The sequence below is a fragment of the Zonotrichia albicollis genome, chromosome 1, assembly GCF_047830755.1.
Source record: "Zonotrichia albicollis isolate bZonAlb1 chromosome 1, bZonAlb1.hap1, whole genome shotgun sequence".
NCBI classification, from domain to species: domain Eukaryota; kingdom Metazoa; phylum Chordata; class Aves; order Passeriformes; family Passerellidae; genus Zonotrichia; species Zonotrichia albicollis.
The window spans coordinates 42,008,999-42,023,072 of record NC_133819.1 but is presented as its reverse complement, the minus strand read 5'-3'; the positions used below and the strand labels follow the sequence as shown (position 1 = coordinate 42,023,072).

The 14,074-nt window shown below is 44.3% G+C and overlaps 2 protein-coding genes across 4 annotated transcripts in view; one reads left to right on the top strand and one right to left on the bottom strand.

Annotated features, from left to right (window-relative positions):
• Positions 1–7,982, top strand: part of TRIM71 (tripartite motif containing 71) — a 62,272-nt gene extending 54,290 nt beyond the window's left edge. For all 3 annotated transcript variants that reach the window (XM_074539199.1, XM_074539189.1, XM_074539193.1), the window contains one exon: positions 213–7,982. In XM_074539199.1, coding sequence (XP_074395300.1) covers positions 213–1,664 — 1,452 coding nt within the window. In that variant the 3' untranslated portion in view covers positions 1,665–7,982. The remainder of the gene's footprint in view (positions 1–212) is intronic.
• A 2,829-nt stretch (positions 7,983–10,811) lies between these two features.
• CNOT10 (CCR4-NOT transcription complex subunit 10) overlaps positions 10,812–14,074 on the bottom strand; it is a 32,346-nt gene continuing 29,083 nt past the window's right edge. Inside the window, exons 18-19 of the mRNA XM_074539106.1 lie at positions 12,899–12,974; positions 10,812–11,105 (exon numbers count right to left, since the gene is read on the bottom strand). Coding sequence (XP_074395207.1) covers positions 10,951–11,105; positions 12,899–12,974 — 231 coding nt within the window. The 3' untranslated portion in view covers positions 10,812–10,950. The remainder of the gene's footprint in view (positions 11,106–12,898; positions 12,975–14,074) is intronic.

Genomic DNA, 14,074 nt, shown 5'->3' with positions numbered 1-14,074 from the left:
TAGGAGAGACTAATAATCCTAAATTTGGATATTTGTTTTCCTTGTTTCTTCTTGTCTGCATTGTGAGTTTTAGAGGTTTGTTCTGCAGCCGTGTGTCAGCATGCCATAGCAACTGTTCAGCTGGCTTTTATGTAGAAGGGAGACTGAAGGAAATCTCTGTGGTCTGTCTTTCCTGATGGAAGTGCACTTTTCTCTCCCCCATTTCCCACAAGGTGGAAAAGATTCGCCAAGTCAAGGCCAAGTCCCTCTACCTGCAAGTTGAAAAGTTGCGTCAGAACCTGAACAAGCTGGATAACACCATCAGTGCTGTTCAGCAGGTCCTGGAGGAGGGTCGCACCATGGACATTCTCCTGGCTCGGGACCGCATGCTGGCTCAGGTGCAGGAGCTGAAGAACGTCAGAGGCCTTCTCCAGCCACAGGAGGACGACAGGATCATGTTCACCCCCCCTGACCAGGCATTGTATATGGCCATCAAATCCATGGGCTTTGTCAGCAGCGGGGCCTTCGCTCCCCTGACCAAAGCCACGGGGGAAGGTCTCAAGCGCGCTCTGCAGGGCAAGGTGGCCTCGTTCACCGTGATCGGCTACGACCACGACGGGGAGCCTCGCCTCTCGGGGGGCGACATGATCTCTGCCGTGGTCATGGGCCCCGATGGAAACCTGTTCGGGGCCGACGTCAGCGATCAGCAGAACGGGACCTACCTGGTGAGCTACCGTCCCCAGCTGGAGGGAGAGCACCTGGTGTCGGTGATGATGTGCAACCAGCACATCGAGAACAGCCCCTTCAAAGTGATGGTGAAGTCCGGGCGCAGCTACATCGGCATCGGGCTGCCGGGGCTGTCCTTCGGCAGCGAGGGAGACAGCGATGGCAAGCTCTGCCGCCCCTGGGGGGTCAGCGTCGACAAGGAGGGCTTCATCATCGTCGCCGACCGCAGCAACAACCGCATCCAGGTGTTCAAGCCGTGCGGGACCTTCCATCACAAGTTTGGCACGCTGGGCTCCCGGCCGGGCCAGTTCGACCGCCCTGCCGGCGTGGCCTGCGACGTTTCGCGCAGGATCGTCGTGGCCGACAAGGACAATCATCGCATCCAGATCTTCACGTTCGAGGGGCAGTTCATTCTGAAGTTCGGGGAGAAAGGAACGAAGAACGGGCAGTTCAATTACCCGTGGGATGTGGCCGTCAACGCGGAGGGCAAGATCCTGGTCTCTGACACGAGGAACCACCGCGTGCAGCTCTTCGGGCCCGACGGCGTGTTCCTCAACAAGTACGGCTTCGAAGGGGTACTCTGGAAGCACTTTGATTCCCCCAGAGGCGTGACGTTCAATCACGAGGGCCACTTGGTAGTGACGGACTTCAACAACCATCGCCTCTTGGTCATCCACCCGGACTGCCAGTCGGCGCGCTTCCTGGGCTCCGAGGGCACCGGCAACGGGCAGTTCCTGCGCCCGCAGGGGGTGGCGGTGGATCAGGAAGGGCGCATCATCGTGGCCGACTCCAGGAACCACCGGGTGCAGATATTCGAGTCCAATGGTAGCTTTTTATGCAAGTTTGGCACTCAGGGAAGCGGCTTTGGTCAGATGGACCGTCCTTCAGGTATAGCTGTCACCCCTGATGGCATGATTGTGGTGGTCGACTTTGGAAACAATCGAATTCTCGTCTTCTAATCTGTGTTTTGAATTAGGAAGAAACTGTCTCAGGGAAATTCTTCTAAGAGAAAATGAAAAAATACAACGTTAATTCAAACCTACCTCATCTTTAATTTTTTTACAGATGAATGTACTTACCTTTTCTGCAGGGAGTGAGCCTGTAAAATTGAATTCTATCTACCTCATTGTCCTCCCTTCCCTCCCCGATTTCTCGCCCCCCGCCCCATCCCCACATACTCATAGTTCAGAACGTTTTACCTCTTTCCTCCCCGATGGGGTTTCATGCACAAACGAGAATTGCTGTGCACATTAGGTGGTTTGTGTGGTGAGTTCTGTTAGACTAAGCCAAGAAAGGCGCTTTGTAACTTTTTAAATGGAGAAAATGGTAGTAAGTGTTTGTAGAGAAATTTGTGTTCTTGACCATTCTGCAGTTCTGTGGGTGGGGACATGGGAGGGAGGGACATTTGTTGTTGTTGTTGGTTTTGGTTTTGTTTTGGTTTTTTTTTTCATTGCTGCTGCAGCAGAGAACTTTTTCCTGTTCTCCTTTTTATACCTCAGTGTGTTTGATTTACTGGCGAGCACAGCATCTTGTTCCCAGACAACTTTAAACGTTTTATGAAAGTGAGATTCACTCGCCAGGAAGAGCAAGTTTGCATCTTTTTTGGCATTTCTGTGTATTTTTTTTACTGAAACACAGTAATTTTACAGCACAAAGTGAAGCTGATGAAAATGCACAAAAATTCTTTTAAGTTTAAACCAAATTGTTCATTTTAGTGGCTTAGTGCAGTCATTGTAAAATTTAGATAAAAAGCAAGGCTTCCTTTAGTGTATCCTGTTATTGAGAATTTCATTTTTACCTCTTTTCACCTGAAAGCTAAATTAGTTTGAAAAAAGTTGCTGTTTCTTTTTATCAGTGCCCCTAATCTAGGTAACAGAAGAAGTTAGGAGGAGCATTGAAACGGAGAAAATCAAACCCTTTCGATTTACTTTCTTGTGAAATGACTTAGTGTATTTTGCCCCTTCCCATAGAGAAACCTTAAGGGAATAAAGTTTGAATTTGTTAGAAGTGGTACCTTTTTCCAAAAGAAATAAGCACAGCTTTGGAGATTCAGGGTGTGATTTGGAGAAGTCAACAGTTGTTTTGTTTTGTTTTGGGGTTTTTTGTTCAGAGAGAATTGCAATAACTCTCTCACTGATTGATTTTTTTTTTCTTTTTTTTTTTTTTTTTCTTCTTCTGGCTTCCCCAGAGAGCTGGACTGAAAATTTTGGGAATAGCTACTGTAGCTTTTAGGGTGGGTGGGGTGGGCCTGGAGCTCCCTGCTGCAGGATCTCTGGCTACAGATCCAAGTGAATAGTTACCAGTACCAGCTAAAGGCAAACTGCATCAAGGTGAAACTTTGCTGCTTTTTTTCCCAGGGCAGTACCAAAGACTTCTGTGTAAAATTAATGTATATGATCCTTAAAAGCTTGGAGGCAGGGGGAAGTTTGCCCTTTCGGGGATATTAGAAACTGGTGTTCTGAGAAGCAGAAACTTTTGGGGAGAATAGAGATCTCTTTAGCAAAATGTGACTTTGAGTCCCTGGAAGGATTTGGTTTTATTCTTCAATTTCCTGCATTCCAGTTTAGCTGTTCAAGCAGATATGGTCTCTGCAGACCTGTAGCTTCACCCTCTGGTGTTGGCAAACAAGAATTGTTTAAAGTGGGCAAGAGAGGGCTCTTGCTCTGCAATGGAAAAAACTCTTTCAGTGTCAGTACTCTTGAGTTTGGAAATGCCATGGGATTTACCTTACTGTTTGCAAGAGAAGATCTTTGAAATGTAAATTTGGTCGTTGTCAAAAAGTCTGACGAGCCTTAACCATCCTGCAAGGAAAGGGTTCCTCTCTCTGCCAGCCACCATGCACAAAAGTGACCCGAGGTTGACAGGCTCTTTACAAGTTTGTGAGAAATCACAAGGTGCACTTTCCTTCTTGCTGCTTTTCCCCTCCAAGGAGTGTTAACTTTCTGAGTTTTGTAGAAATACCAATTATGTGTGCAGACAGAGAGAGCTGCCACTTTAGAGGAGGCTTAAACTAAAGGACCAGAAAGAGACAAGATTCATGAGATGGCAAAACCTCTTTCAAAAGAAGGGTGAGGAAAACCACCTAAATTAAATGGGATAAAACAACTGTGCTGCCTTTCAGCCAAAGCCTCAAGGAAGCAAACTCTTCAAAGCAGTGTGTTTCAGTTAGGCTTAATCTTAGGATGGCATGGTTTAAAAACAGTATGAAAGGATAATCTTTTATACAGATGTCTGTCAATAAATTTCTGTGGCCGCACAAAACATGTATCAGAGAGAGCTAGTTTACCTTCAGGTGTTGCAAGTTCTGCGTGTGTGCACGCCTCCCTTCTTGGGGGTGGCCTACAGTTGTGACAGATGTCCGTGGTTGTCTTGTATTATTCAGCCCAAGAGTTATTTGCAACTTGGGCTGTGAAAACTAACAGCCTGCAAGATCTAGATACCAAAGAATAGTGGTTTAAAAAGCTTTAATATTTAGTCTGCAGTGTCCTTGCATTTATCCTGTCATGTCTTAATGAAAGCGCCAGGTCTCTAAATGCTTTGACCAGAGTGGCTGACAGCGTTGAAGTGTCCTAGAAACGCTCTTGTGCTTAAATGCTTGTGGGGTTTGCCCTTCTCTGTGGCTAGAAGGGAGTTGTTTTTCCAGGCATTAAAAAGAAAAGGTGAAGTGTGCAGTCAGGATTGTGTTGTACTGGAGGGACGTTTTGCCCTCCCAGCCTGCACCCTGTGGAAGGTGACAGACACTGAAGTTGCCCTTTGCTTTTTGAATGGAGCCATTGCACAACCCCCAGCCCAGCTCAGTCAGGAAGAGGAATGACTTAAACTCTTTCTAAGTTTCTGTCTGTTTAACTCAGTGGGATTTGCTTGCAAACTGAACCTTGAGTGTTTGACCTCATGTTGTTGGGGAGCTTTTTCGTTTTAAAAACACTACTATTTAGCTACCCAAAAGAATTCCTTATCTTTGTGATAGATCGTGCTAAGCACACTTGGTCTCATTGAAAAGTGGTAGTGTAGCTTATAAAATGGAGTGTTTTATATGCAATGAAAAAAAGTAGTGCTAATATACAATGCCAACATCAGATGCCCCATAGAGGCTTATTAAAAAGTAATAAACGAGATTCCAACCTTGCTCTGCTTTTCTATGCATGTTCTCAGGTTAATGCCCCAGTATCATAATGTACATGCATGCAGAGAGGAAAACAAGGCTTGGAAGCTGGGTTGCAAACCAAACAAGTATTCGGAGTAACCTTCTTAGGGGAAATGGCCTGGAGAAGGGTAAAGTGAGTGTGTGCCTCTTGGCTGGGGAACAGCAAATGTGGGGGACAGAGCTGTCTACTCGAACTCCAAAGGATTTTCTCTATGCCAGGTTAAACCAGTGGCTCTCTGTAAACCTTTTGCTTGACAAAATGTTATCAGCAATCAGTGTGGCTGGTTTGGGTGCTCAGCATGTAAAGCAATCTTATCCTTTCTCAGAATTATTTAAGCAGGAACTTTAGTAGCAAACTGAAGCAGATTCAGTACTTGATAATGCAGGTCCTTCACATAACTTGCTCCTTTTGATTTAGTACATTTTAAATATAACTTATTTAAGGAGGGCCCTTAAACCTGAAACTTTCAAACAAAGGAAGGAAAGGAAGATAACACCTGAAAACGAATGCATATTAGGGCCAGACATAACCAACCTGAGAGAAAGAACAAGTCACTTGGATGTGGCATTCCCTTGGAATTGAAGGAAAGTGGGCCCAGTGGGTTATGTTAGTTAAACCAAAATTGATTTCTGGAGAGAGCAGGTTTATAGACTCACCTTGCCATAACTTTGATCCTAAGATTTCTTTGTTCAGTTCTAGTTTAAAAAAATATTGTGCCAAAGTTTTGTTTATTTTTTAAAGGAGTGTAAGCCAAATGGTGCCAAAAGGTAATAGGGTATTTAAAAGTAGAGATATTTAGACAAACAGTTTGGAACTGTATAAAAAAGGAACACTGGTACTTGAGTTAGACAAATATTGTACCTTTGGTCTTTGAGTCCTTGGGAGTTTGAAACCCAGTTTGCTGTGGTACAAAATGCACAACTAGAGATGCCACTATCTTTTGCTTGAAGTTCTACCTCACTTTGCAGAAGTAAATCATCTACCTCAATTTAGCATCAGACAGGCTTGGGAAATACTTGAGAATCTGCCTGGGGGAAGGATTCATCCTGCCTGTTGGAAAAGCATTTTAATTGAAACAGAGATACTGAGTGTGTACTATATGGTGACTGCTTTTGTTTGCTTTTGTTTTTGCTGCCTGCCTATGGAGATATTAAGCTGCCCTTGCTAGAGAATCTGTAAATAAAACCAAATGTTCAGGCAAACTGGACTGAGACCTGAAATGCTTCCGAGTTTGTTCTGGTTTCACTACAAGGCATGGAAGTGTAACCTTTTGTTCAGTATTATGACACTACTGGCTGACGTGACATCCTTCATGTTCATTTGCAGTGTTCTTATGTCCCTTAAGACCTTTAGGTCTTCTCTCTACAAGAGAAAAACTTTTATGCATGCCTACCAATGTGTCCTGTTTGGGAGGACTGGTGTTCTGATTGCTGTAAACACAATGCTATACCAAATGCTTGAAGGGAATAAGGTCCTGTTTTTTTATTTTATTGACTTGGTGATTGTATTTGTAGCTTGCTTGACTCAATGGGATTTTTTCCACCATGACAAAGCAATCAAGTTCCTATTCCTGGAGGGCAGCTTAGGTTCAGACATACTCAGGAGAGGCAGTTTAAAACCAGTGTCTTGGGGTTTTAGGCAAGTTAAGTAGTGATGTGCAACATGCCCCGTTTTACCTGTGGAGTTAAGTTGCAGAAGCATATTTTCAGACTACTCTGTTATAGGAAAAAGAAGTCCTTTTTCCTCCCCAGCTCATATTAAGGGGTGGCAGAAGTGGGTACAGGAGATCCCTAATGACAATAGGCTGTGTTGGGTTTGGTAAATGTTATGGTGGGAAATGTACATTGATGTCTCTAAGTGATCTTACGGGTTAACAAGCCAGACTGGCATCTTTTTCCATCATTGTTCAACCAATAATGGTTCTAAAAATGCTTTGTGTACCTGCATGGTCTTAGACCTTCTATTAATGATTGTATCAACTGACAAACTCAGGTAGATAATTTTTAAAGCTCTTTTCACAGAGCCTTACTGACTGAATGTTAAGTGTCTGTGTACTGATGTAGTTAAGTAACTTCCTTTTGAACTACCAGACTAGTTTAAAAAAAAAAGTCCTTTTATAGGTTTGTAGAGTACTTTTCAGACAATGTAGTAGTTTTTCCTTCAGAGAGAGAGATGCCTGTTTCTGAGGGGTTCTTTTAGTGGGGTTTTGTTTTGGTTTGGTTTTTTTCTCTAAAATGACTAAGAGGTTTTTAACTAGTTTGTAAGGTTTGCTTAGTCACCTGAGTTGGTGGGGGTTTCTGTGACTCTTGTTTGTACTGTGCATTACCTGTCATGCCCTGCTCGCTTCGTGCACAGGTCCTTGGAGGAGTTGAGGATGTGAAACACATGCCTGCAATTTAACTCAAATAGAAACTGCAAGCCTTGAACAAAATGAAGCTCAGCCTCATAAAACCAATGTCAAACATGCTTTTTTTTTCCCTTCCTCCCCTCCCCCTTAATTGGCTGTAGATGTATGACCCATCTTAGAAAATTTTCACTACTGATTTGTAAGTAGCATTGCCTCAGTGCAGGTTTGCATTGGGATCCAGACTGATCTTGTAATTCTTTGGATTTTGAGTTGATTTGGTTTCTTAGTTTCCTCTTCTGTTACTTCTCTTCTACTTTAGTAACTAATGATGCTGCTCTCCTGATAATAATAAAATAACTCAGGAGGTCAGACAGTGCTCTGCTTTTAATGAGCTGCTCAGAGCTTTTCTATCTAATTGAAAATGAGTCAGGCTGTGACAAAAATTGCCGTGCTCCAAAAAGGGCATCACATTTCTACTTGGACAAAAAGTGATACAATTTTTTCTTGTCAGATGTTGAGTACTGCAGAGAAGAAAGCATGGCAGGTTATGTGCAAACTTTTATGTAGAATAAGTGAACAAAATGTTAGAACCCTTGTGTTAATGGAGGCTTCTGAATGTATCTTTGTGGTCCATAGGGAAGGCTGAAGGATGTAGCAAGGAGACGATGTATCAGCTACTGGCAGCCTTAAAACAAAGTCAGTGTCTCTCTGGACTTTAAAATGTTCCTATGCAGTTTATTTTATTTTTGTTTAATCAAATAAATGTGAGGTTTTTTTCACGGCAACTGTGTGTGTGTGTGTTTCTGTACCACCCAGGAAAACCCTTCTCTTCTGGCAGGTTGCAAAAAAGAAAAAGCCCCTCCCAGTTGTCTGTTACTAGAAAAAAATCCTCATTGTCATGACTGTGGGAAAGAATTGTGATACTGAACTCACTGCTTCAAACTCCATCTTTTTTTCCCCAATATTTTGCCAGGAAGTTTCTAGTTTAACTTTTTTAGGTCCATTTCTAGGTTTCCTTTCCTTCACCTTGGCCACTGAAAGAATGTTTCTTCTGCATGGCAGTGTAAAGCAAAGCCACCAGAACATTTAATAAGTCTCTCTGGCATCTTACAGGGCAGGCTGTCAACAGAAGTTGGGTTGGTAGAAAGCTGCCATTTTTCCTCACTACCTTGGAAAAGGTTTGAAAAGAAATAGTGAGCATAGGAAGATGCTCTTCAGGTGAGGTTTGATAATTAAAGCCACTGCCTGAATTCCCAGCATGGGTAGCAGTGGAGGTGGATTCCAGGCTCTGGAAGTGCTGTCTGCTTTAGCTTTTCAGAGGCAAGATGCCTTCTGGGCATCACCTGTACAGCTGTAGGGCTCTCAGCACCTCCATCAAAATCCATCACCAGGCCATTGCCTTCTTCCTGCTGGAGAAGCTGACAACACGTCAGGAGTACAGAGATCCCTTCAAGTGGGAGGGAAGGAGGGAGAAAGCCCTGTGGAGGTGGGGACAAAGGCTGCCCAGGTGTGTTTGTCCAGCTTCTGTGTTACTCTGTATTCCCTTGGCTCCTCTGTGCCCTCCTCCTAAAGGCAGCTGGTACCCAAAAGCTCCCTGAACACCAGGAGATGGCTCAGGACACTGCTGGATGAGTGCTAGCCACTCCTTGCACCGGGGCCATGGCCACAGCTAAAGGTGACAGCAGCAGTGGCCACAGGCACGGAGCAGGAAGAGCCCCGAGGCAGCAGCAATGCTTGTGGTGTGTGCTTGGGGGGAAGGGACTGCACCCCTTTCTCCTGCTCTGGGAATATGAGCCTCTGTGCTGCTGCAGGGGAGATCCTGGAGGTAAGGGCAGAGTGGGGGGACAGAGAGGGACGGGCACCCTTTCCTTCAGGAAGGGGCCCAAACCAAACTGCTGAGCATTACTGGGTTTACTAACAGCCCACTGCTGAGCCTGGGCTGCTCATGCTCCCCGTTTTCTACCGAAGGACTGCTCACCGTTTTACTTGACCTTCACTTCTTTCCTACAGGAGATCAAAAGGATTGAAGGGAGAATCCAGGTCCTTGGCTGCTGCCTCCCTTGTGGTGTTATGATATTTATTTTTTCCTTTCTGTTAATAGCAAACGCTGGACGCTGAGAGCCGCCATCCCGGCGCGTCCATCCCGCAGCTGTAGTGGGGGCTGAGCTGCCTCGGGCACCGGGGCTGCGGCTCACGTGCTGCGATAAGAGGAGCCTTATCTGGGAAACAACCGCATCCTTCACCGAGCCCGGGCACGGCCACAGCAGCTTTTGCATGTGAATGCCCCGCATTCCTTGGGGGGCGGGGAAGAATCTTCTCCATTCAGGGCCCGGGACCACACAGGGAGCATCTTGAACCTTTTTGTATTTAATCAGTCTATCTGCTCTGAGGTAAAAGATCTATCAGCTCCCTTTCTTCTCTCTTTCAAGAAAGGTGATCGCTACCAACTTACTCCTGATGCTTTTTTATTCCTAGTGTTTCTAAGCGGTTTGTCCCTACCCGAGGACAAGGGTGCGTTGCAGTGATAGAAAAGTCACTGGAAAAGGCAGCTGCTGGGTTGGATTCTGAAAGGATTGATCTGACACGAGACAGAGTAGCAGGTCCCAAGCTGCTGCTTCCCTCTGGAGACACACCTGTGCTCACTCCACAACTTGCACATTGTTGAATAGGCTTGCTGTGCTGTTTCTGTCAGCTGGTTTCTCCAAGATGATGAATACAAATCCTGCTGCCTTCCTTCCTCTCCTGGACACACGTGCATTCCCTCACACTCACGGTACTGGGAGCAGAAAGGGCAGGCCCCGAATCCAAGGTGCTGCTGGGAGAAGTGACCTTTGCCTCCAGCCAGCACCTAAAGTACAATGCCAGCAGCACAGGAGATAAGGTGGTAGCTCAGCTCTGCCCTGGAGATTATCAGGACAGCTGAAATGGCACAAAACAGCCCTGGAGGGACTGTGAGAAGAGCGCTGGGCTCCAATTATCTTGCGCCCCTCCTGTGCTCACAGTCAGTAACCACAAGGTCCTTGATTATGCTCCATCTTCCTTTGAGAAAAAGGCAAATATGTTTTTTTGTTAAGATGAGAGGTATTCCTCTACATTGGAAACTAGATTAAAAACTGCCACAATTTCCTCTCCAAAAGAAAAAAAAAATTAACCAAAAAACCCCAAAACTCCCCCACCCACCCAACCCCTGCTCCCCACAAAACAACCACCCCAAACCCAACCTTTTTCTTATAGCCAGATCCATGCTTCCTCCATAGCTGCACCCTTACACCATTAAGTCACTATCAAACTTTCCTTGGGCAAAGGAAAACCAGAGAGGGAAAAAAAAGTCACAAAGGAAAAATAAAAGCCAACAGAAAGAGGTTCCCTCTTTGTTGAGGAAGAGCATGGCGTATGTATGTCAGAACAGCAGCCAACACAACAGCTCAACTGCTCCTTCAGCAGGACTTTACTGCAGGTAAATGGTTTTCTCCACTCACTGCTCTCCCCTCTATTCTCTTCAAAAAGAGCTGAATTGCACACTTGGATTTTTTTTTTTTGTAAATAAACTACCACTCCCATTCAAAGCAGGTACTAACCTCCCATCATTCATTAATAATCTTTTCAAACAAGTCTTTTGGTTTACATCTTTTATTAAAAATTTACATAAACAAACACACTCCAGCAATTGGGGTATTCAGGTGTCCTAGGTTAAAAAAATATACAAAATCCCAAGCCCCCCTGACCAGGGCAGCAGCAGGTTCAAGCGCAACCTCACTTCCTTTGAACAGTGGTGAAAGCTGGCATCTGAATAGGCTGGATGGAGTGGACTGGCTGGAAAACAGGCTTTTTCCTCATGTCAGAGAGTGTTTTCACAGAAGGGAGCAGCTGGTTCCTCTTGATGATCTGCAGTGCCAGCTGCGTGTTACCTACAAGACAAGTTTCAATTAAAACCCCAGAATACCATTTAATGGCATATGAATTACTGTTCAGGGACAGAGCTGATGAGCCAGCCCTGGGCCCAGGCCAGGTACACCAGCAGTCCCTCCTCTCCAGTGAAATGCTGGCACCGATAGGAAAAGCAGTAGACAACAGGAAATTTGAAAAAAATGAGTCCACCTATTCTTAGCTTAAGACATCAAGTTTTTACCTCAGAGCTGGAAGATGCCAAAGCACCTTCTTATTTCCCAAAGGTCACCTCTTCTCTCTCCCAGCTGCACAGCGAGGCTCTAGACCTCACACAAAATGCCCTCACACTGTGACACTGCAGACAGTAATGCAAATGCCAAGGGGATGAAACATGTTTTCAAAAGAAGTAATCTGATTTTTAACTGTATGTACAGTCCATCAAACAACTACCACTATACATGGAAAACTTACTCTGTTAAAAATTAAACTTGTAAAATTACAGGAGAAAAGGCACTGAGTTGTGAGGAGAGTATTTTTCCCTCGTAGTTTTCTTTCCCTGAAGTTTTTGTTTCAGAAGAGATGCACCATTTTGTTGTCATTTATAGAAAAAAAATGTCTTTAGCCTCTTTTAGTCATGTACTTAGAAGAGGGTGAGGGATGGAAATCCCACTTTCTACTCTTTTCTGCTCTGTACATCTTTATTGCAGAAATAAAGGTTTCCAAAACTCCAATTTAGAAACACCTTTGTAAGAAAAGCATTGTAGAAGTCTCAATTCCAAATACAAATGCTAGAATCCTCTGCCTGCCTGCAGTGCAGCATCACTGAAGGGGAACAGGCACACAGAACATTTCACAACACTTGGATATGAAGTGCCCCCCAAGGAGCACAGGTCTGCAACCATGACAGCTTCAAGCAGCAGCTGCACCAGTCTGCTCTCACTGCAGAATTCAAGTGCAACCTTTCCAGTTTCCCATTATGTAGAGCTTTCCCCTCCTACCAACCAAGTGAACCTTCAAAGGAAAGCATTGTGGAAGAGAAAATTATCAGTATTACAAGCTTTGCTGCCATACTTGCTACACAAGCCTTGACACAGCTTCTTTGGGAAACTTGGATTGTGTTTGGCTTTTAATGGAGAAAGCTTTTCAAACTCTCTTTATAGCAGAAACTTCATCAAGAGTTCTACTGAGAATGTAGTCATGATATTTTATGAAAAATCCTTTTGTTAGGATTTTTTCTCCTGTGAAGCTGAGAAGCTTCAGAGGAAAAGAAAACCAATCTGCTGCTGTGGAATGCAACAGGTGGATGTGTGATTGGTCTCATGTTAATTAATGGCCAATCACAGCCCAGCTGGCTCAGATTCTGAGAGTCACAAGCTTTTGTTATCATTCCTTTTTTTCCTTGCAAGCCTTCTGATGAAATCCTTTCTTCTGTTCTTTTAGTATAGTTTTAATATAATGTATACATCATAAAACAATACATCAGCCTTCTGAAACATGGAGTCAACTCATCTCTTCCCATGTTGGGGTTGCCTGCAAACTTCTACAGAGCCTCTCCAAGACTGCTGACTTCTGTACTAAAGATAGAAAACTTCAGCTCAGGAAATGAATATTTAGGAGGCGTGTGTAAGAACAGGATGGCAAACTATGGAAGTGAAGGTGCACATACATGGATCCACAGCAGGTTAAGAAGGAGGCAGGGCTAAAGTGTATTGTTCAAAATAGTGGCACAACTCCCTATAGAGTAGGAATGATGAGTGCTGCCCTCCTTCCTTTGTATCCCAAACTTAGGTTGCCTGAACACCTCCCAACTTACCATTCTGCAATTCAAGATACACAGCCAGCAGGATGGCCTCTGGAGGGATCTCTTTGGGGTGGATCAGCGAAGCAGCCTTGTTGAAAAACAAGAGGGTGGAAAGAAAAAGTGCTTAAGAGAAAGATCCAGAACAAAGAAAGCGCCCCTTGACAAGATCAATTCATCAACAAAGACCAGATTTTTTTCAAACTCATACACTCCATCAGCTTTAAACATGCAAGGAGAGACTGCAAGATTATCTACATAGCAAGATTGTTTCACACTAATTAGCAGGACCATCTGCTGTGTGCTTATGTTCATATGGATCTGTATTTCTTGGGCCAGCCAGTGTGGTTTCCTGCTGAGGTGACAGGTGAAGAAGGTAACCTCCACTGCTCCAAAGTTCAGAATACAAAGTTAACAAACACTGTTCATTAACTTTCCATATACAGCCATTTTTCAGCTATGAAGTCAATGAATTTATTGTAGATGCAGAGCCCCACTGTATTTTACACCCATGGGTGGCCTTGCACTCCTTTGGGCTTTACACAGGTGTTACAGAGCCCAAGCAGAGACACCTGCCCCATCATAAGAAGCCTCAGCAGGAAAAAGAGCCAGACAGCTGCCTTAAGTAGCTGAGAGCCTCAAAGAATTTGAATCTGTTCACATACACAACCACTGTGAAGTAATTTGGAAGCTGCTGTTTGAGTTTGTAGCTCAACAATGCATCCAGGCAGTCTTCCTGACAGACAGGAGTGGCTGCAAAAAGAGAAACATCATGCTGAAAGAGATGGGTCCCAGCCATGAAAAAGACCAAGTGACGTGACACAGGCCAGGTGGAGACAGCATTTCAAAAGCAGCACTTGAGGATTCCTGGGACAAGAGGCAGACAAGGAGCATGCTTCCAGCAGAATTGTAGTTTGTTCTCACAGCCCTAAAGATACTAGTTCTGATGGTGAGTTATTAAATTACTAGGGAGAAAACCTTCTCTGAATTATAACAATTACTACTAGACCATTAAAAAGACCACAAAAAAAAAAAACAAAAAACCAAAACCTCAAACAAGTTAACTTAAAAAACGTGAAAAGGCTTCTCAGCCATCTTCCACTGCTCTGATATGAAAGGAAAATGAAATGCTGCCAGTAGTGGTATTGAACTTTTTACACAAGTAAGAAATTTGGAATTAATTTTGTTTTT